Source organism: Sebastes fasciatus, chromosome 13 (genome assembly GCF_043250625.1).
Source record: "Sebastes fasciatus isolate fSebFas1 chromosome 13, fSebFas1.pri, whole genome shotgun sequence".
NCBI lineage: Eukaryota > Metazoa > Chordata > Actinopteri > Perciformes > Sebastidae > Sebastes > Sebastes fasciatus.
The window spans coordinates 10,758,859-10,781,741 of record NC_133807.1 but is presented as its reverse complement, the minus strand read 5'-3'; the positions used below and the strand labels follow the sequence as shown (position 1 = coordinate 10,781,741).

At 43.4% G+C, this 22,883-nt stretch overlaps 1 protein-coding gene across 7 annotated transcripts in view; it reads left to right on the top strand.

Annotated features, from left to right (window-relative positions):
• The first annotated feature begins 933 nt into the window (after positions 1-933).
• ep300b (EP300 lysine acetyltransferase b) overlaps positions 934-22,883 on the top strand; it is a 39,606-nt gene continuing 17,656 nt past the window's right edge. The window contains exons 1-20 of one of the 7 annotated variants that reach the window (XM_074655424.1): positions 934-1,151; positions 3,940-4,547; positions 6,338-6,514; positions 8,193-8,496; positions 8,972-9,085; positions 9,299-9,541; positions 10,014-10,116; positions 10,391-10,516; positions 10,885-11,002; positions 11,132-11,387; positions 11,579-11,656; positions 12,044-12,123; positions 12,481-12,633; positions 13,139-13,786; positions 14,588-14,827; positions 15,014-15,200; positions 16,777-16,928; positions 19,826-20,065; positions 21,410-21,498; positions 22,575-22,685. In XM_074655424.1, coding sequence (XP_074511525.1) covers positions 1,058-1,151; positions 3,940-4,547; positions 6,338-6,514; positions 8,193-8,496; positions 8,972-9,085; positions 9,299-9,541; positions 10,014-10,116; positions 10,391-10,516; positions 10,885-11,002; positions 11,132-11,387; positions 11,579-11,656; positions 12,044-12,123; positions 12,481-12,633; positions 13,139-13,786; positions 14,588-14,827; positions 15,014-15,200; positions 16,777-16,928; positions 19,826-20,065; positions 21,410-21,498; positions 22,575-22,685 — 4,121 coding nt within the window. In that variant the 5' untranslated portion in view covers positions 934-1,057. Of the gene's footprint in view, positions 1,152-3,939; positions 4,548-6,337; positions 6,515-8,192; positions 8,497-8,971; positions 9,086-9,298; positions 9,542-10,013; positions 10,117-10,390; positions 10,517-10,884; positions 11,003-11,131; positions 11,388-11,578; positions 11,657-12,043; positions 12,124-12,480; positions 12,634-13,135; positions 13,787-14,587; positions 14,828-15,013; positions 15,201-16,776; positions 16,929-19,825; positions 20,066-21,409; positions 21,499-22,574; positions 22,686-22,883 lie in introns of all 7 variants that reach the window. The other 6 variants (XM_074655427.1, XM_074655426.1, XM_074655425.1 and 3 more) reach the window with 6 other exon arrangements.

Below are 22,883 nucleotides of genomic sequence, written 5' to 3'. Positions count from 1 at the left end.
TGGCAATTATCGCTTTGGAACTATACGGTCAAAGAAATATAAAGTCGGGTTGCACAATAGCAGAGATTTTTTCAACCCTGCTGACTGCAAAAAAACAAGATTTTCGACTGCAAAAACCTTTCAGAAAGGAAGGGGGGGTTGCAACAAACCAAATGTGCAATAGGAGTTTCTGACCCAGTGCCTTGCATGGTCAACACACACTAAGTGCAACATTTTTAGGCCAACATGCAAAAGAAAAAAGTCGTGCATGGATATATGCATCCGCAATATATTTGACTTTTATCTCGAGTAAAGTGTTGGGACTCATCTTTCTGCAGAACTGTACTATTCAGTTGCTGTTAAAGCCAATGCAAGTTGTTGTTTTCCCTCAGTATTGCACTTGAGAAGCACCACTATAACTGCTGCTTGCTGGTGGTCTCCACAGTCCACACACCGGTTTGGTCTGGAAAAAAAGGCACATTTGGCAAGCGGTGTCTGGTCAGGTGAGAGAAATGGTGAATGCAACCGAGGATATCTCATAACTGTTGCATGAGAAGCTGCAGAAGTTAAACACAGAGACACTCCTGGCTTGGTGTGTTGTTTTTTTGGGGATCATAATTAGCATTTTTCGTGCCCTCTGATCTGATCGAGACACTCAGACCTGAAATACAGGCTTTCTCTCAACGCCGACTATGGCGGACAGGACTGAGCTGAGCACGGAGGACGGATCTTGGGACAGTTTTCGTGTCGCAGAAGAAGAGGCCACATGAGGTTGTCACAGAGGAGGCCTGCACACGCTTTGCCTTTTTCTTTTTTGTTGTTGCCGACTCCACCTTCCCACCTCCTCCTGTTCAAAATCTGTTGAAGAAACACAATCTCCGACAGGGGAGGGGGACTGATCTCTGCAGAGAGGAGGACTAAAACCTGAGAGAGAGGGAGAAACTGTGAGGGAGAAAGAGTTGCTCTCCTCTCTCCCCTACCGTCCCTCCTCTAAAGCGGTGGGGGAAACCATCACAAGCATCTCTTAAAGGGATATAAGGATCTACAGCTTTTTTTTTTTTGTTAATTAGTCAAAAATATGGCCGATAATGTCCTGGAGTCCGGCCCGCCTTCAGCCAAGAGGCCCAAGCTGTCCTCTCCAGCTCTCTCGGTGTCTGCCAGTGATGGAAATGGTAAATATAATGCATGCATTTACTTATAAGCTGCACATATAAACTATAGCTTCTGCTGTTTGGTGTGTTCATGTACAGGTTAGTCTTTGTAGAGTTGCACTGCAAACTTAAGAGCTGCACCATAAACTAATGCTTTTAATGTTTGTATATTGAAAAAAAAAAAAGTAAAGTGTGAGAGTTTGGTGTTGCTAAAGAGAAGATGTCTCTGTTGTGCAGGAGGTAACTTTCCCTGCAGGGATGTTGTGATGTGTTAGCATCCACATGCTAACTACAGCTAACTAACTGTAACATCCAACCTCCCAAACAATGGAAGAGTCGAGTCACCCCAGGTTGCTTCAACTTTACCTGCTACTTTTAAAAGTTAGTTAAATGGAAAAATGAGAGTGTGTATATATGAAACAAAAAGCTTCACAAATACTCTGTTAACGTAGAGATGAAGTTTGTAAAGTAGCTTTAAGAGAAAGTAACGGTAACCTAGCCGCCTAGCTAACTAAGCTAAGCTCTGCAGATAACCGGCTCAGCTGAGCTCCATAGCGAGCGACAGAAACTAAAGTGTTTACTAACTAAACCTCATTGTGGACAAGAGCAAGCTCCTTTTCTGTGTGTTTTAACTCTCTCTGTTGTTGCATTTAAACGTTTTGAGTCGTGGAGTCCGTGTGTTTCACGTGTTGTTAGCCGATACTCTTGTTTTATAGTGAACCAGCTATTGTTCCACTCTTCATTAAAGTTGAGCAAAGCGTTGTTGTTGCTCAGAAGACTTACTTAGTTAGCTGTGTTTGTCTATTTAGACTCAGTTACAGCGTTTAAATGAAAGAGCAAAATCGCTCTCCGAAACGTCTTCTTTCATGTCTTTTTGTTCAAAGGCTTTTTTAGTTTTCTTCAATGGTGCTACCGACGAAGCCCATTCTTGTTCAGCCTCCATTGTTTGCTGCACGGTGACACCGCGCTGCACTTTTTTTTTGCAGCTGAAAATGATTCAACACTTATCCCCAAGCAGACCACTTGAATACCTCTCACTTTGATTGTGTATTAAACTTTTATTGCAAACAAATTCAATTACACATGTTGAGCAAGAAGCTGTACACTCTGTGGGCATCACCCTCCTCTTGTTGCATCCTGTTATAACACAGACACATAGAGAACCATGATGATTTAGGTATGGGAATCAAAACAATCAATGTGTAGCCTATAGTTACATTTCTTATAATATAACACTTTATAGTATATATGACTGTGCAATATCTATAACTGAATTAAGATTGGTGGCCACACCATCAGCTCTCAAACTGTGTCAAGAAAATAAGTTAATGTGAATTTCAAGCTTGATGTAGGTTTAATTTCCTACAGTATCTGGGCTGCTCATGCAGTGAGTACATTTATGCATTTACACATGTTGAGCAAGAAGCTGTAAACTCTGGGCATCACCCTCCTCTTGTTGCATCCTGTTTTAATGAGACACATTCAGAACCATGATGATTTTAGGTATGGGGGAATCAAAACAATGAATGTGTAGCCTATAAGATGAACCTTTATTAATCCCCGGAGGGAAATTCAGGTGTCAAAGCAGCAACATCAGCAAACAGAGTGAAACACAGGAGAGGTAAAGGTATACAAAAATTGTAAAAACAATGATAGAGATCTAAAAAATATGGAGTGAATGGGTGAACATAGTGTATACAGTCTGTCAATAAATAAATGTAGTATGTACATATGTGCAGTCAATAAAGTGGTATAAAGTGTAAAGTGCGCCAGTGGTTAGAGTCCAAGATGGTTGCAGATAGTGCGTGTTTAAAGTTCTTAAAGGCCTCATAGTTCTCATATGGGGGTCAGCCTTGGTTATGGAGCCTGATGGCTACCAGCATGAAGGACTGACCCAGGTGCTTTGGGTTGTGCCGAGGGGGGATAAATCTGTGGCCGAAGGTGCTCCTCATCTTGACCAGCTCATTATAGATGGGGTGGTTGTATAGTTAAATTTCTTATAATATAACACAAAAACTTTATATTATATATGAATGTGCAATATCTATAACTGAATTAAGATTGGTGGCCACACCATCAGTTCTCCAACTGTGTCAGAAAATAAGTTAATGTGGATTTCAAGCTTGATGTAAGTTTAATTTCCTACCGTATCTGGGCTGCTCATGCAGTGAGTACATTTATGCATGAAGTCAAACACTGGCACAGCATATCTACACAGCAGCATTGATTTTTCAGGAGAATTCAGTGGGATGTTGACATGCCAGAAGCTATCATAAATAATATAAATCAAACATGCAGGTTATGTTTCTGTGGGGCCATCTGAAGGGATAACCTGGTTTATGGCTGTTAAAGTAGAGAGATCACTGCCATTTCTATATTTCGTTGGATTAAAGGTTAAACGGACCACTCTCAAACAACTGTCCCGCAGTGGATATGACTTCTGATACTTTTTTCTGTTTCATGCTCTTGCACCGCATAACTGTAGATCCAATGCACACACCCACTACCTAGGTACCGTAGTGTTTACCCCGCTGCGGCTTCTCACCTTGACCCTACTGCGTTCACTCTCCATGTTTGGCACCAAATCAAACCACAAACTGATGCCCAGGAGAGAAATCCAGTCAGCGAGAGGCAGCTACTGCTGCACTGGCTGTCCAGCCATGGGCTCTAGATTAATGGTTGATAGTTTTCAAACTAATTTCAGCGTTGTACCACACTTAAATTAGTCTTGAAAAATTGTGGCTGTATGTAGTGCAAATCCTAAATTTCCTGAGCTGTGAATCTGATTTTTCTTTTCTTTCATGCCTAGATTTTGGTTCACTCTTTGACCTGGAGCATGACCTCCCAGATGAGCTCATCAGTTCCTCGGACCTGGGGCTGACCAACGGAGGGGACGTCAGTCAACTCCATACCAGTCTTGCCGGACTCGGAGGAGGGCTCGGTTTAGGAGGCCAGGATGCGGCTGCGAAACACAAACAGCTGTCTGAGCTGTTGCGCGCTGGAGCACCGGCACAGCAGGGTGGCCCTAATTCCAACAGCACAGCATCCGGGGCTTCCATGGGGATGATGGGGGGTGTCGGTGTCTCCCCCGGTGGACCTCAAGGCATGCCCACCCAGGGCCAGCAGCAGCAACCTGGATTAATGCAGCAGGTTGGGATGGTTGGAGGGGTGGCGGCACTCAATCGGGCAGCCGCCATGATGGGTGCCCAGAAGGTCAACACTGGACAGCAGCAGCAAGGCTTGATGGGGGGGCAGGTGATGAATGGCTCGCCAAGAATGGGTTACCCTGGCAGTGCAGGCATGGGTAACAGTGGTAATCTGTTGGCGGAAACCCTACAGCAGCAGCAGGGCAGTCAGCAAATGGGACCTGGGGGTCAGGCAGGGATGAGATCACAGCAACCCGGAGCACTGAGCAAGGTAAGCACACGGACTCAACCCAGCAGGGTTGGGCACTGCACATACTCTAGTTGTCGGTCAGAAATTAACATCTCAGTAGCAACTATTTTATAGCAAATTATCAGTTGTGGTAAGCTGCAAATTGTAAATGAAGATGTTCTAAACAAAGTGTGGTTCTGGTGCTCTGCTGAATCCCACACCTGCATGTCGTTCAAATGTAAAAATACTCTAATTTTCTTTTACATTTAAAATGTTGTGCCGCTGTTAAAAGTAGGGCTGCACAATATATATATATTTTTTATTGTCATCGCAATGTCAACTAGGACAGCGATATTGCAATCAGATTTTTTGAGTAAGTTGAAAGAGTATCAGTAGGAAACTGCACTTTAAAATGTGACTATTTTTATATTGGTGCCTTTTTTAATTCACACAATTTGTTATATTAGCAGTATACTGAAAGCAGCCTAAAGGCGGATTTTATTTATCATCAGTTTATTTATCGCAAGTAATATCGTTATCGCGATATTCAACGGTATCGCATATCTTATATTTTCCTCATATTGTGCAACCCTAGTTAAAAGTGAATTCTACTGTAAATTGCAAGATCAATTTATTATTAAAATTTACTCACTAATTGGAATTAAAACAGTTTGGTCAAAATGTCGTAGCTCTACCATGGAAATTGCTGCAAAAAATTTTTGGAAATGCGATTGATCTGGATGGAATTTCTCCAGTTCGTTAGAAGTAATTAAAAAAGTAAGATTCATGGTATTTACACATGAGTTTGTCACAGTTGACCAGTATTATCAGGTTCAGACTCGAGTGACTCTGTAGATGGAAGTAGACCTGTAGTATTTGCTCATGTGATGCTGCTGAAGACGAGTTCTCCACAGCAAATGCAGGAGTGAGTGTGGTTTATGTGTTGGACTTGCAGTCATATCTCTGTTTGCTCTGTGGTAGTGATGGTTAACCTCCTTGCTAGACAATATGCCACAGGATAGTTTTGATCGAAGCTGTGAAGGCAGCACTGCAAAACAACTGTGTTTACCATAACTAGTAGCATAACTCTCTTTCCTGTGGCGGTGCACCAGCAAACACAGGATTTTTTTTTAGTAAAGTCTTGTAGCTTTAAAATATGCATCAGTAAAGTATGTGTTATACAATAACTGAGCTTAAACTGCACAATTACATTAGATTTTATTAGTCACATACCAACAATTAACAGTTCATTTCACATTTTTGCTGTTATGCTGTTGAAAGAGAGACTAGTTTGACCGGATACTGAAGTAGCTGAAAATACTGTAGGCTGGATCTGAGACCATAGTTGGTGACCTTATTTCCAAAGCCTAAAAAAAGGCATTTAGATCATTACTGTGGTATTAATTTATGGTGGAGAGTAAAGTAAGGTCAGGAGAAAGAGGAAGTAACATTGTAACTGAACAGTCGCAATGGAAGCTCATTATGAAGGAATAAGTACCGGTGATATTTGTAAAGTGATGATTCGTGTAGTTTCCTCAGCGGCACCGTCGGAGCAGTTTTAAAAAAGTCCAATACAGTTTGATACATATGCAGTTGTTTTTGTAGTTTTAAAACTCATTTAAGAAGAATACATTGTAATACCGCCCCTATTTCTTCCTTGAATGTTTGAATATCAGTCGACGGGCTGCTTAAATCATGCTTTCATAGGTCATGAAATGTTGATCTCTAAACTATTTATTTCTCTCACTCCTCCTTCTCCCTGTCTCTCATTCTATGTCTTTCCCTCTCATCTTCTCATTTCCTTTTTGCTTCCCCCTCACCCTGCCCTCCAGATGAGTATGATGGCCAATGCGGGCCCCTATGGCGGTCCGTACGGCCAGTCTGGCCAGGGGCTGTCTGGAGCAGGGCTGGGCCCACAGCTCCAGAATAAGGCGGGTCTGCCCAACAATATGGCCGCTCAGTTCGGCATGGACAAGAAGGCACCACCGGGTCAAGGCATGCCTGGGATGGTAAGATTAGTTTGTTTTTGTTCTTAACAGGTGGATAAACTCTGTAGCCATCATTAGAAGCCACTTATATTACCGTAGATTAAGTGGACCTACTGTATCAAGTTGAAACAAGCGATTTATGACAAATTTGTGTAGTTAAGAAATTCTGGTGAATCTGACGTGGAACACCTGCACTTAAGGATAAGAATTCAGAAATGCTTTGCATGTAGTTCGTTGTGAAAGTCCCGTTTTAGGAGGCTAAGGATCGGGGTTCCCCCCCACATCCTTGTTTCATCATTGATCCTGGGTCATCAGTATTTTTCCAGGTTGGACTATTCCATCATATTTTCTTGTCCCCATCAAGGGGTGTATGGATGATGCAAGTGTATGTTGCTACAAACCAGTTTAATTTTTACAGACAAATCTGAAATTGACGGTGAAAAAAATTGTAATTGGTAGCTAAATTATGCAAATTATCTTCCAGATGTTTTATATGAACTCATACTCTTCTCAAAGGGGAAGCAGCTCGGGTTGGGTCCTCTGGTGAATAGGAGAATAATCATCGACGTGGTTGTCTTGTAGGGATTTTAGTGAAGAAGGAGCTCAAATCACCATTACAGTAATCTTACCTACCTCAGAGAAATGAATCCGTTTGAAGTAAGATTAACCAAATGCCCCAGAACTTCGCTGCCAGATTACAGGGAGTCACAGTAGGTTTTTAACTTCCCCGTTTAAGTCGTTAAACTGTATGTGAACGTACAAAGTGTCTCTAAAAATATTGCCACATTTGGTTGTTTGCCGATTCAAACTCTGTTATCCCTCAGTTTTTGTTTGTCTTGTGTGTCCCTCACTCTGTCACATGCAATATCTCAAATGCCAGTGATTCAAATTAGAGCTAGACTGATAAATTGGCCAGGCTGATATTTGCTAATTGCAGATATATTGGTGTTGGTGAATATGTTGGCTGATAAGTAACAAGAAATTGTAGGACAGAAATGCCAAACTAGTTTTGAGGTAAATAAGAATCGGTTTCTACGTTACATAGTTTGTCCACCAGAGAGAGATATTGTCATCTGATTTTGTAAAACACTTTATATATCTCATCAGCAAAAATCTAACATCGGTCGAGCTGTAATTCGTGTGAAAGTTGGACATTAGGGAGATATTGATCAATTAGGCACTGATCATATTCAGCGAAATAGAAGTGATCAGTAGTCAGTAGATCGCTGTCAACTTAATTTTTTCAACAAAGAATGGTCTCATTCATTCTTTAGACGGTTTTCCTGTTTTTAATTACAGAATTTCTTGAAGCAAACTTCTGAAAGTTACTTTTTTTGCATCATTATTTACAGAATGTTTGATTAGTTGAATCATTTAGCTACTTTTAACTCTCAACTCTTTTAAGGTATTAGATGAAAGACATGGCCTTTGCTGCATTAATAAAAAGTTTTCACATGTTCTTTTGACAATTAACACCTCATCTATATCTATATACTGTATATGTTTACACATGGCCGGACCAGTAATTGACATTTTTTCCCCCTGATGTTATACTGCAAAGTCTAGGGAAGATTGATCGTTGAATTGATTTGTTAGCTGCCGAGCTGTTACCAGATCGGTCATTGTAAGTAGTATAACACCTGATCATTGCAGTCTTGTTAACACTCGTCTATGCTTCCTCTCTCCTCTCTGTCCCAAGGCCTCTCAGCAGCAGCAGCCCGGAGCAGTTGGTGGCGTATCCGTCAGCGGTGCAGCAGCAGTGGGAGGCGCCCAGGTCGGGCTCAGTGCCGTCGGGGCGGGTCCCGGCGCAGCGCCCCCCACCGCGGACCCCGAGAAACGGAAGCTGATTCAACAGCAGCTGGTCCTCTTGCTCCACGCACACAAGTGCCAGCGGAGGGAGCAGGCCAACGGGGAAGTGCGGCAGTGCAACCTGCCTCACTGCCGCACCATGAAGAACGTGCTCAACCACATGACTCATTGCCAGGCTGGCAAGTCCTGCCAGGGTGAGTCTGTTGAATTATGCTGATTGCTGGTTTTATGGTGCGTGGTTTATATCATAAACACTAGGCAGTGTTTAAAGTTGTCATGTATCTGCAATTCATTTTTTCTTTTCTTTTTTATATGTTGTTTATATCCCTCTTGGTTTGCCTCCCAGTTTTTCGTTGTATCAGAATGAGTTATTCTCTCTTTAACTGCCTGTTCGACTATAATTTTTCCTTCCTCCTTCTCTCATCTGGATGTAGTTTTATTGTACTGAATGACTCATACAATAACTCCTTTAGTCTCTGGCTCCTCTCTCCTCCTTTTGACTCTTCTGACTGCTTTCCCCTTTTCTCTCATCCTTTTCTTGTCTCATTATTCATCTCCCTCCTTCACTCTGTCACAATCTCTCATTTCACTCTGTCCCTCTTCTCTCTTCTTCATGGCTCTTCCCCTTTTCTCAAACGCCTCTCCATTTCTGTCTCTTCTCCCCTCCAGTGGCACACTGTGCCTCATCCAGACAGATCATCTCTCATTGGAAGAATTGCACACGACATGACTGTCCTGTATGCCTGCCACTGAAAAACGCTGGAGACAAGAGGAATCAGCAGTGTGAGTGTTTCTCACTCTGTGTGTGTGTGTGCGTGTGCGTGTCTGTTGCTCTTATCATTGAGTTATTACACTTTGTCTACCATGAAATGATTAAGAATCCTGTAGCTAAACAGTAAAAGTGCTCGATAGTCAGCTTGAATCCACAGATGTTCATCCTGTTACCTCCTCTTTCTCCCATCAATCCTCTCTCCCCCTCCCTCGTTCTCTTGACAGCTCTTGTCAACAGTGCAGGAGTGGGTTTGGTGAACTCTTTAGGTTCAGGGGTGCCTGGTGGACAGTCCAACACTCCAAACCTGAACCCTCCCAACCAGATTGACCCCAGCTCCATAGAGCGGGCCTACGCCGCACTCGGCCTCACTTACCAGGGCAACCAGATGCCACAGCAGTCACCACAGGCCAACATGTCCAACCAGGGCCTGCAGGGGCAGCCCGGGATGAGGACTCTAAACGCCATGGGTTAGTTTGTAATACCATTGTGCATATCATGTGTTATATGGTAACCTACTAGGACTATCACTGAGCATGGATGTTCATTTTTGACCTCACTGACAGTATGCATGACAAAATAATCTCAAATCAAAGGTCGACATACCAGATGTTTCGGAGCTTTAAATGGCATCTCATGTCTTTTATCAGTGAACGGGGCTGGCATCACAGGACACTTAAGTAATGTGATAACAGGTGTTTGTATGGCATCGGATGTGAATGGCCTCCTTGACCTCTTCCAGCCGCTGACTTTGTCACAGAAACTTGATTTGTATTTCACTGGACAGGTTCACTGTCATGCTAAGGAAGAACATCTCCAGCTGATATTGAATCACTGTTCTTTGGCTTGAAAATGTTCGGATTTGAAGATGTGTCTTATTAGCACAAGTTATTGTTGTCATCATATCCTTCAAAGTCTATAACACTCTTTAACTCTGTCCAGGTGGAAACTCTATGGGAGTGAACGGTGGAGTGGGGGTGCAATCCCCCAACCAGCAGTCCAGCCTACTGCCAAACGCCCTTTTGCACAGCTTGAATGCACAGAGGTAGGACTGTTTTTGTCATATACATTAAAAAAGTAAGGTTGCACATTCAAATGCAATGAAATGCATGTGCCCTGGCTCTTTCATCCCTTAAAAACGATATATAATAAGAATAAAGAAGAGGTTAAAGTAATAATTAATAAATAAGTCACTGTCGGTAAAGTGCTTGCTGTGCAATAGTCAGGCTGCTGCTGTCATATAACAGACTTTAAGAAAGTCAAAATTGGTTCTGTATTGGCTTAAGTCTCCTTCCTTCCCTTCTTGTCATTTTTCACAGTTTGATGAATGATGTGGGGAACCTGGGCTCCATGCCCACGGCGACTCCTCCTTCTGCTCCAGGCATGAGGAAGTCTTGGCATGAAGACATCACACAGGACCTCCGCAACCACCTTGTCCACAAGCTGTGAGTTTGCTGTGTCTTGCAAGGACCCCCAATAAATCTAACTATGGCCAGGATCTCAAGAAATAAACTAATTTGAATATTAGATCAGATTAGATTCAACTTTATTGCCATTGTACAGGTACTGAGACAACGAAATGCAGTTTAGCTTCTAACAAGAAGTGCAAAAAGCAGTAAAGTCCTAATAGTAAGAAACATAATTAACAGCTAGAGGTGTGTTATGAATATGGTGTATACACTATAGATCTGATATGTACAGTATAGACATAGAGATATCAGATCATTTTCAGCACTGGATGTTATTTGGCATCCTCCTTCCTCAAGTTAATTGTATCTGTGTGTCCTTCTTGTTTGTGCATGTGTGAGAGTAGTGTGCAGGCCATCTTCCCCACTCCTGATCCAGCGGCGCTGAAGGATCGGCGGATGGAGAATCTGGTGGCTTACGCTCGAAAAGTAGAGGGGGACATGTACGAGTCAGCCAACAGCAGGGTAAGAAACCAACACACGCAGAGTGTTAAGTATTGTGGTGTGACCATCAGTTTCCAGTTACGGGTTGAGGAAATAAAAGCATTTTTGCGCTGTTGCGATGTATCCTGTAACATCCTGTCTCCCTTCTAGGCGGAGTACTACCATCTGCTGGCAGAGAAGATCTATAAGATCCAAAAGGAGCTGGAGGAAAAGAGGAGGACACGACTCCAGAAGCAGGGCATGATGCCCGGCCAACCTGGCATAGCCTCGCCAGGCCTCCCGCAGGTGCCTCCCAGCATGGGACAGCCTCCCGGCATGGGACAGCCTCCCGGCATGGGACAGCCTCCCGGCATGGGACAGCCTCCCGGCATGGGACAGCCGCCCATGGCCCCTGGGCAATCCCCAAGTAAGCAAACACTGTTTTTACCTGCCTCACTCACACACACACACACACACACACACACACACACACACACACACACCTATGTGTACGTTTCTCACCCTTTTAAACATCTTTTAGTCCTCTGTGGTTTTACTGGTATTCAGTGATCCTGAAGACGAGATCTGTGATTCCTGTAACTCTTATCACCCTGTCAGATGGTCCTCACGCCGATCCGTCCATGGTCCGACCAGCTGGACCCAATCAGATGGTCAACAGGATGCAAAACCCATCAGGTACGTCTCTTAATTGGTGGAAATTATAAAAAATTTGCTTTCAAACTTTACTTCTCAGATGTTTTATTGTCATGATTAGTCATTCAGCAGGTTCGTTAGTTTTCTCCATTTTGCGTTAGCAAAGAGAACAATAGCCTAGTAAGATTACTGATAAAGAAACAGGACATGTGATGGGTCAGACTGACCCCCCCACTGTAGTACAAAGCATGTTAATGCTTATACTCTGAATTTTTGAATGCCAATAGATCACTACGGATTGAATATTTCATTTTTTCCAACGTTCAAACAGTAGTTTGACTTTCAAATAAGAACTGACAGCCTTAGTGTGAACACACCTCCTTACCTCTCATGTTAACATGCCTGATTTCTGTCCTCCTTCACTTCTAGGAATGAACCAGTTTGGTCAGATGGGGATGCAATCGATGGGTCAGAGGTCTCCTCTTCCTCTTAATTCTCCAATGAACCAGGTTGGCATCACTTTCACCATCTCTATCACAGATTACTATGGGGTCATATGAACTTTATGCTTGAAAGTCACAGATGATGGATGATGATTTTCCAAAATTGATACTCAGGCCTCCTAAAGGTTTAAACGATATTGTTCTCCTAATGTAAGCACTGTGAGTAATCTCAGCTATGATCGGTGTGGAGGACGGTAGAGAAAAACCAGAAGAACCACATTTAGTGTTCACATTTGCATTAAAAAACATTTAAAGGCCATGCAACAGTAAATTTGACCGTACTTTCCTGTTCTTTATATGACTGTTGGCTGAAATGATGCCTTATTTATCTAAAACATCACACTCCCCTTGTCTCATTTCCAGATGGGTATGGGAGCACCAAGGATGGGTCAGTCCAATGCCACACAGTTACAGAACCAGTATCTCCCTCCGGGCCAGTTTCCCGGGTCCAGTCCTGGACATGGCTCTGGTCCTGGTGGCATGAACCAGCCAGGAGCACAGACTGCTGTGCCACCGGTAAGGATTAAGTGACAGAGTGATACCTCGCAACATAAAGGGGATTGGGATTGTAGAGAAATTCAAACATATTATCTTCAGTTGGATGTGGGAATCCTGCTGAATAAATATGAATGAAGACAAACAAGCATCAACTCTCAGAGCAGCTTTGCTGGAATTGATGTATAGTGATGAATATTGTATAATTAACTGAACCGTCTTCAGGATTTTGGCACATAATTCATGACCGCTTTGAGAGATGATCACAGTTCTTTATTTGCTCTATCTAGAAGTTTTAAGACTGATTATTTGTGCGTTTTGGCAGTCTTCCCTATTTAATTTATTATAGGTTTCAAAGAGATTGATTTGAAATAAAGTGTTGTGACTCAGATGATCCAGAGTTGTGTACCTGGTAAAACCTTTTTGCTATAATTATCCAAACCCATGTTGCCCTCCCGTACTCTGGAGATCCAGCCAAAGTTTCTATAAGAAAGATTTCTAACCTCTGTTTTATCCTCCGTAGCAGAACCAGATGTCAACGCCGCCTTCCCTCCCAGTCAGCAGCCCTGCAGCACAGTCTGCCTCTTCGGCTCCAGGCTCCGCAGCCCCGGTAGGCTCCATGGGATCTGGTGGTGCCAGTGGTTCTGGGCCTCTACCCAGCCTGCCTCCATCCTCGCCCCGCAACCAGCCGAACTCCTACCCTCACTGCCCGCCCATCCGAACAAACTCCCCCTCACCGGCACGCAGCTTAACGCCTCAACCGCATCAAACGCCCCCCACGTTACCTCGTTCTCAGACCCCACAGCCACAGACTCCCAGCACACCCCAGCTGCCCCCTCCACAGCACCAACAACAACAACAACAGCAGCAGCAACAACAACAACAACAACAACAACAACAACAGCAGCAGCAACAACAGCAACAACAGCAGCAGCAGCAGCAGCAGCAGCAGCAACAGCAGCAGCAACAACAACAACAACAGCAACAACAACAACAACAACAACAAGCTTCCCAGCAGCAGCAGCCATCGTCGCAGGTGGCGAACTCTGAGAAGGCCAATCAGCTTCCACAGCAGGCGCTTGGGGGCGTAGCTTCCTCAGGGCCCCAAGCAGGTCAAGCTTCTTCGGTGCCTACCCAGAATGCTCATGTGCCATTGCAGCGGCCGCAGACCCCGGTGAGTAAATCACCCTGCTATCGTTCTTTTGTTCTTAAACCACCTTTAAGCCTAAAGGCCGTTACACACCGGTGGCGTTATTTTCGTGCAATTAATTTGCATGTCAATATGTTATTTCAAACTGTTTTTTGCCATGAGTACTTTTAAACAAAACACAAATATTACGCGGCGAAAAAAACAATTTCTTCCGGAATAAAGTCATTTTTCTGAGCTTTTGCACCTAAAATAAATCACATTGTGCGGAACGGGTTGAGTTGCGCCTATATTTATTAAACCGCAACACGACTTTGACAAAGGAACCGCAGACCAGAACCACTCCTTCTGTTCTTGCCTTTCACAATAAAAGCCCTAAACATTTAATATTCACAGGCAAGTATTTCGTATTTTCGTGTTGTTTATTCGTCATGCCCCCGGTTTCATGAAGGCCTTTATTCGGGGATGCTCTACACTTCCTGCTTTGGTTGCGAGTCCCCGATCCCTGTTATTCTTGCATGCAAGTCTAGTTGTTCTCTAGTTTCCTCTTACTTATACTTAAAATGCATACAAATTAAATGGAAAAACACATTTTTCATAGAAAATGAAAAGGCCAGGAAATTTAGACTTTACAAATGAGTAAATGGGCTTCAAATTACTTCACTTCCTTTTGAAAAATAAAATGAGTTTGAGGAATAATTAATTGAATTGGATTACAAAACAGTGGTGAGTGTGTGTGTGAACCCAACAAAAAATGAATAAATGAATGAATCTGGATTTTAACTTGCAATTTCTAAACCTCACTCCATCTCTTTCTTTTTACCGCAGCTATCTCCGAAGCCCTCTCTGACAGCAGATGGTCAGGTGTCCTCTCCAGGCTCGGTCAGCAGCAGCGCCGATCCCAGCTCCCAGCTGACCCAGCCGGACGGCCCTGCTCCCAGCCAGGAAGATGTCAAAATGGAGGCGAAGAAGCAGGATGAGGACGACGAAGGGGCCGACACCGAAGGAGAGGGCAAGGGGAAGATGGGCAAGGGTCAGCGTGACGTGAAGACGGAAGAGAAACCAGAGGTAAAGTTATCCACGGCGACTCACTGACACTTTTATCCTGGTGTCTGAAAATCCTGGAAAAGTTTTGAAATGTCTGAAATGATGTCTAAATTTCAGGGCTTAAAGGGTTTTGGGGTCTTATTTTCAGATTTCTAAGAATCATATTGATGGGAGATCCTCTTACTGACACTTGAATCTTCCTCTCAGATAAAGAAAGAGAAACCGTCAGGAGATGGGTGTAAAGGCGAGCCCATGGATACATCTTCATTCTCAGCGTCATCGTCGGTACCCACAGGTGAAGACAAGAAGCCGGAGGTGAAGAAAGAGCCCAAAGAGGAAGACGAGGGGTCATCCAACAGCGGCTCCCCAGCCAGCGCTCAGAGCAAGAAGAAAAGTAAGTTTGGAACTTCACTCTGTCGTTGATTTAACAGCTAGCACCACCTGCACAATAATGGTTGGGTAGAGTAGCCAACAATTGTACTCAAGTAAAAGTGCTGTTTTTCATTAAAATGCAAGAAGTAAAAACATGAATGCTGCATGTAGAGTTAAATTTTGCTGAACTTTGACACGTGAAAGCTGCCTTGATCGCGCTGACCTTTCAGGGAACGGAGATTTATAAATGGAGGAAGCTATCGTAGCTTACTAACTATGTTGCACCATCAACTTTTATTAAACCTCCGCTGTCGAAGTTTAAACTGCTCCACAGAAGAATAAGGTTTGCAGACGGTTATGAAGCCGTAGTTGGAGGTACAAATACATCTTTTTAATAAACCGTGTGTACTTATTGTCCTGTTAGCAACCAAGCCGAGCTTGCAAACGGTCAGTTAGCAAACTGTATTTAAACTTTATTTTCCCTCTTCAATGACTATGTATTGAATGAAATGGTGTACAATTGTGAAACAAAATGCCAGGGTGAAATAAACAGAACAACAGAGAGAAAAATAGAGAGACGGTTTTGTGACAGACTGGTGCTAGCCCATTCAGATATCCAGTTCATGATTAGCTCACCCACTAGCCCTGTGTGTAGTAGGGATTTTATTAAGAGCAGTCCTGAATACCATTTTTTGGGATTCGAAGCTTCGGTGAGAAATATTCAAAGGTATTGGAAGCTTGGGACAGTCTCGCTGCCGCGCTACTGTACACACACACACACACACCTCTACACAGAACAAACAGCAATGTCCGTCTGAGAATAACAAATAATAATTAATGTTGAATATAAATTATGAATAATGTTGTGGGATTATTCCTTATTTCATGGGCTATTTGGGGATTTATACATTATTATTACATACCCAAAAACAAAGCATTCAAATACTGATTTGGAGGTTGATTACCATGGCAATGGTAGAAGCTTCGAAGCATTCGGGTCAGCCCTAGTTTTATTGATATTAATACCATTTTTGAGACTGCTTAACGATCCGAGTCTTTATAAATACCACTATCGATGTGTTTCTATTATTTGGTGCCAAGATGAGACGACAAAACATTCTTAACAGAACTGGTATTGCTTTTATTGCTTAACTGTGAGCCTGTGACTGTTGAAGTCTTTTGATTTCTGAACAACAGAATGAAATTTGTCTAGCCTTCAATAAACACATTTATTTGAAAAGGAATACACAGGGCCCCATTGGACCTTATTGATTTTACGGGTTTCGAGAAATTTGGAACCGGGTCTCGATCCCCATTCCTGTGTGTAGTCACAACATCACTAAGCCTCCGGCCCCACTTATTTCACACAGAAGAGCGACTACTTAATACTTATAGTATCTCTGTGTGATGCGTCTGATGTGTGCTATGGCCGTTGTTAAATGCGCTATAGGATGCGGTCAGTGGAGTTTCGCTGCCAGCCATCTTTAAATGCAGCAGAGAGGAGAGGCTGCTTTGTAACGTGTTCCCCTGCCTCTTCTTCCTTTACCATCCATCTCTTAATCGTTCGTCATTTGTTTTTCCCGCTCCATCTTTTCCAGTCTTTAAGCCGGAGGAGCTGCGTCAGGCTCTGATGCCTACCCTGGAAGCTCTGTACCGGCAGGACCCCGAGTCACTTCCCTTCCGTCAGCCGGTGGACCCCCAGTTACTGGGAATACCCGTACGTATTCGAACTAGTAACAAAACTAACCTGGTAAGGGACTGCACTGGCTGCCATTTTGCTTCAACTCCTCTGAAAACGTAGCTTTTTTGTTTGTTTGTTTTCCTTTTTCATCTTTTTATATTCTTTCCTCCTTCGTCATAGTTGTCATATTTTCTGAATTTATTTTATAAATTTGCTTCCAGTTTCTTTAATCTTTTAGTTGTTTTTTTCTCCCATTGCATGTCAGAAGTTAAGAAAATTAGATTTGTGACAAGTGTGTGTGTGTGTGTGTGTGTGTGTTCTCTTTTTTGAAACTTCTTGTCATTTGTAAATCAAAGCAATGACTCTTATGAACATGTGCCTTTACTTTGATGGAACTGTAGTGAAGGGCAAAAATATATCAGATATAAAACACCATTCAAAGTTTGGCTTAGTTCTACAGATTGACATTGAAATTTAGTTTTTATGTAATTTCAATTGATTTGTAGACCCCCCCCAATATTACATGACCCAAGTATCCATCAGAGTAATATGCTTAATTAATGAGTAGCTGTTTGTCACTCACAGCACTCCAAATACAATAAGGAGACAATAATGTAGACATGTCATCATTATGTATTTTAATGTGCAAAGTCCAAAGGAAGGACATAATTTGCTCTAAGCTCCAACAACAGTTCATGAGCCAATTGCTTTCATTTATCACTTTAATTTGTTTGACTTTTCACTTTTAGGTTTTAATTTGAATCATGATTTTTGTAGCTTTCATCCCAGTATTCCATTGCTAGCTTTCTAGTTCAGTTCCTCACCAGTAGTAGTGTGTCGTTGTTCAGGTGGGCAGTGTGTAGAGGTGGGACAATACCGTTTACCCTCATTGCATCCAAATTAGGGGGAAAGGAGTACTTGATTCAATACAAGACTCTGTATGTACTTGCATACAGTTAAAATCATTATTGTATTGGAAACAGAGTGACAGTGTCCGTCCTCCCACTGCCTCATGCAATGTGAAGTATATTAAATGCCATTTTTCGAGCGTTGATGAGCAAGCAACAGGCTATTGGCTCACCTCTCTACAGGAACCTCCACAGTCAAGTGATGCAAATTTCCTCTGTTGTATAAATATATAAGACCATTTTCAGATGAGCATTCAGCCACTTAATGAAAATGTAAGTTGCAAACGTTGGGATTTCTAAACACTGCACTGTTGTGATCATAGACTGTATATAAAGACGGACGACATGACGGCTCCCCAAAAGTGAAGCCAAAACATCTGGATCGCCCCCTGGTGGCTGGCTGCAGTGTAGGTCATAAACCCTGCCCCCTCCATGTTAGCGGATGGGACATGGGCCAAACTAAAAAGTCAAAGTACATGTCAAATACATTTTTCCCAAAGATGTTTTTTGTCATTTTAGGTAATTCTTATCACGCTGATGTATGTTCAAGTCTTTTTCTGATAAGTTTGGTTTTATTTAGTTAGCTGATGCTATAAAAAGGGGGTGAGACGTCATGATTGACAGCTGTGATTGACAGCTGCTCTGAGAGAAGTAGTCGCGCAGCTGGAGACTCGTACGAGGGAGGTGATGTAACTAACTTTCCAGAACCGTCACCATCTGTCTGTGTAATAGAACATGTGTCGATTTGATCATAGACGTAGTTAAAGAGATGCTATGGTTAGTTGTTGTGTCTTTGTAACCAAACGGCTACCGTGGTGCTAACGTAGCAGCTAGGTGGCTCACGCTGGCAAGCTGCGGTCGTATTCGGCTCTTGAATGGCTTGGGCAGGTGTGTGGATGGGACCTCAATACCGCGGCTCCACCCCCGATCACTACTGCGCAGCTCCCCTATCCGGGATATTGTGACTTCACTTTTGTACAATGCGAGGAATTGGAGACGTGTCGTCCATCTATATATATACAGTCTATGGTTGTGATGTACAGTTGGCTGTAGGTCGACATTGTAATATGCATCACTTGTTTGTTCGTGCGAGCGGTTCCATTCAGAGACCGAGGGTCTGTTTCCTAACTGTTGTTACCATGGTGACACGGAGATGGACCCTGCTCTTTGAAAGTCGCACCTCCTTTTATTTGTTTTGTTTGAATCTCCAAAAAGCCTTTCTTTTCCTCGCCCTCTTCTCTGCTCCGTTCTCAAACAGTGTTTTTAGTTTGAGAAAGAAGCGGAGGTCGGACAACGGGAAAAGAAAAACAACTTGGAGGCTCATCCGTCCCTCTTACGTATGCTTCCCCTCAGCACTGTTGGCTTTAACTCTGCCATCATATTGCCACTTTTGCTGCTGGCGTTGTTAATGCCAACCACTATGTTGCTATAAACAGTAAATCTCTGTGCCTGTTGCTGTTGCCAGTTGCCACTGCTCTGTTCTTCTTGGTTTTGCACCCTGATTGCTTTCTGGGCCTGAAAGCTTTGTTTGCTCTCAGACTTCAGCAGAGAACCATTCCCCCAGCTGCAGCACTGTGTGGCCATATTAGCAAAATGAGTTACTTTCTAAGACAAATTGACATATAATGTCATTACTTTAGCTAGTTTTTGTAAATTCTGAGCGGCAGAGGATCGGACAGACTTGTGGCGGTCACCTGGTCCCTGTTCGCAGTACAGATAGGGACTTGACTTTAACTGTAGGGTGCAAGGCAGAGAGCTGGAGGGCAGAAGTTGTCATGTCTCTCTGTTTGCACGCGAACCTTCTTCTCTGCAGCGCTCAACAACATTGTCCCCCTGCACCCTCTTCTCTCCTTACTCTGGTCCCGCCTGGTCGACTGCAACGCCTTCATCACACCTTCACCCGATGACCATAACGTTGATGATGATGATCATACTCTTCTTCCACATCTCTCTCACCTTTGTCCCTCGGACGTCCAAACCCTCCCACCATTTCGCTGCTCTCTCCTCTGACCCTTCTCAACTGTCACTCGAATCCGAACGGCGCCCCTCCTTAATCAGGACTATTTTGACATCGTGAAAAACCCCATGGACCTGTCGACCATCAAACGGAAGCTGGACACGGGACAGTACCAAGAGCCTTGGCAGTATGTCGAGGATATCTGGCTGATGTTCAACAACGCCTGGCTGTATAACCGCAAGACGTCCCGGGTCTACAAGTACTGCTCCAAGCTGGCCGAGGTGTTTGAGTCGGAGATCGATCCTGTCATGCAGGGCCTGGGATACTGCTGTGGGAGGAAGGTGAGAGAGGCGAATATGTCTTTGTTTTTCTATACTCATGTGGTCTCAGACGAGAAATAGTTCCCTAAGTGAAGACATTTTTCTTGTCTTTTTCATTGAACTAATTTATGGTTAGGATCAGGTTTTAAAGAAATTGGTTTATAGTGACATTTGGGGAAATATAATGTTTGCTTTCTAATGGAGAGTTAGATGAGAATATTGATACCACTCTCATGTATGCACGGTAAATATGAAGCTACAGCCAGCAGCTAGCCTAGCTCTGTCCAAAGGTAATAAAACCTCCCTACCAGAACCTCTAAATTGTCCATTTTAGGGGGCTTAACTTTCTTAAGTCTGCGGTGGTTGCCTGGCAACAGCTCCTAGCCAAGAAATAGATTAGACAAATACGTTTTAGAGGTGCTGGTAGGCAGATTTCGTTACCTTTGGACAGACTAGCTGCTTGTCTTTAGTCCCTTTCACACACATATCCCTGAAATGTTGGAAGCGGGGATCGGTATTCAAGGAAATCTGTACTGCCAGTTTCCCCACTTCCATATCTTTCAACATTTCAGGGAAAATGTGCTGTGTTGTGAATGAAAGCAGTAACATTGCAGAGAAAAGCACGTAAAAGGTTACTTCGATTGACGAAAGACGCTTTCATGCGGAGCGAGCGAACCATTCGCAAGACTCTGCTGAAGACGTATTTGAATCCACGACTTGTTTACGGTTTAGCATTTACGCCAATGCTTTTGCGGGTGATTTGACTTGTCTCGCAATGTAGTTAAATATTAAATACATTGCGTTTTATGGCAGTTAGCTTCCATAAGTGTTGCATTACTGCCACCTGATGGACTGTCCCTCGCCCCGTTTATTCCGACACATCCATGGCATGTGTGAAAAGGTGCAAGAAGAAAATGTTCCTGAATGTAGTACATGTGTGAACAGTGAAAATCACTAGCGGTGCCTGAAAGGTTGTCCCAGTATCACAGTAATGTACTGGGAACTGTGTGTGAAAGAGGAGTTTCCTGTATTTATGCTAAGCTTATCAGCTGCTGACTGTTGCCCTATATTTAACAGACACTTCAGAGAGTGGTTTTGGATCCTCTCATCCAGAGTAACTCTGCCAGAAAGTGAATAAAAGTATTTCCCAAAATGTAAACTATTTCTTCAACATGTAATATTAGGGTGAGGTTTAGGTGAGGTGTGACCACCTAAATGAGTCCGAGAAGTCATACAAACATGCAGGCGTGTTTTGAGCTACGAGTTGTCTTTATGAATCCTAGTACTGTATGTTTGTGTGAGGAGTGTCTGTATGAGACGTGTTTCAGAAAAACAACTTTTTCTTTTTGTCTTTTATTGTTGCAGTTTGAGTTTTCCCCCCAAACTCTATGCTGCTATGGAAAACAATTATGCACCATCCAACGGGACGCTGCTTATTTTAGCTACCAGAACAGGTAAGGGCTTTCGGCACATTGGAACACAAGCACACACACAGATAGCCTTCAGAATAGTGTTATCCACATTTTGCTGTGAAAAAGCAGCCAGTGAGAGCCAGCTTGTTATTTTGTCTTGTTGTATTCTGCACATTGATTATATTTCCTACATGCAATCAGTGCAATCACAGATGAGTTTTAATTTGGCTTCAAATGGTTACCCTGGCACCATCTTCCACCTTCATAGTTCACCCTTTTAATTTTCATTATGTTGTCATTCATAAAGTGGGCTCCTGTCTTCTCCGGCAGTTATTCTTTATTTGTTGCACCATTTTTTCCCACTTAGTAAATTTATGTGCACAACACATGACGGCTTGCATAAATAAATAAATAAATAAATAAATAGAGGGCGAGGGGGGGTGTCCATTCTCAGCATCAGAAGAAAGGTTCCCACTTTATGAATGAACTGAAAGGATGATGGGTCTCTGTTGCTTTACCATTTATTTTTTCCTCATCCACCCTTTCATGTTCGGAGACTCGTATCCCCGCCCCCCCTCCTCGTCCACAGCTCCTAGTGGTCTCTCATGTTGCTGTAATGTTGTTGTTGTTTACCACTGGACGTCTGACGCTAATCTTTGCTTTGCCTTGGCTCTCTGTCCTCTGTTGGTTGTTGTTCACATCCTGTCCGTCCTTCCCTCCTCCATGTCCCCCCCTCTCCCTCTCTGTCCCCTCCATTGTCTTCGTCTGACCTGTAACGATTTATTTCACGCTTTTTTAATATTCATTTTGACCCCCTCCTGCCCCATCTCCGTCCCCCCCCCTTCCCTTCTCTCCCTCCTTTTTTAACGCTTGTGATGTCTGCATTGGCCTGTTTTGGTGTGACCAATCATCCACTCCAAAATTTACGCGCAAAATCAAAACACCCGCCCACACAAAAACCCTGCATCACGATTGGCTGCTTCCTCCTGGCGACGACCTACCTTGCCCTCTGCCTCCTCCTGTGTGTCCGCCCCCTGGCCTGTCCTGCCCTGCCCTGATTGGCGGCTGCTTCTTCGTGCCCTCTCTGTGATTGGCTGTGCTGATGACGAACGGTGTAGTTCACCAAAATATGGGCTTCTTGCTGACAGGTACCACTTCTGTGAGAAGTGTTTCAACGAAATCCAGGGCGAGAGCGTTTCTTTGGGGGACGACCCCTCCCAGCCTCAGACGTGAGTACCGTCGCACTCCTGCCTTCCTCTCACACACAGCAGACAACAGCTCTCCCATCTCCCATCAAAACTAAGAGGTTTTCAAGTCATGCTTGTCCAGATGAAAAATGATGCTATTAGAAGCATCAAAGATTGAATCTATCAGCGGTTATAAACTCTCTTTTTTTTTTTTTTTTTTAGATCTAACCCCCAAAAATC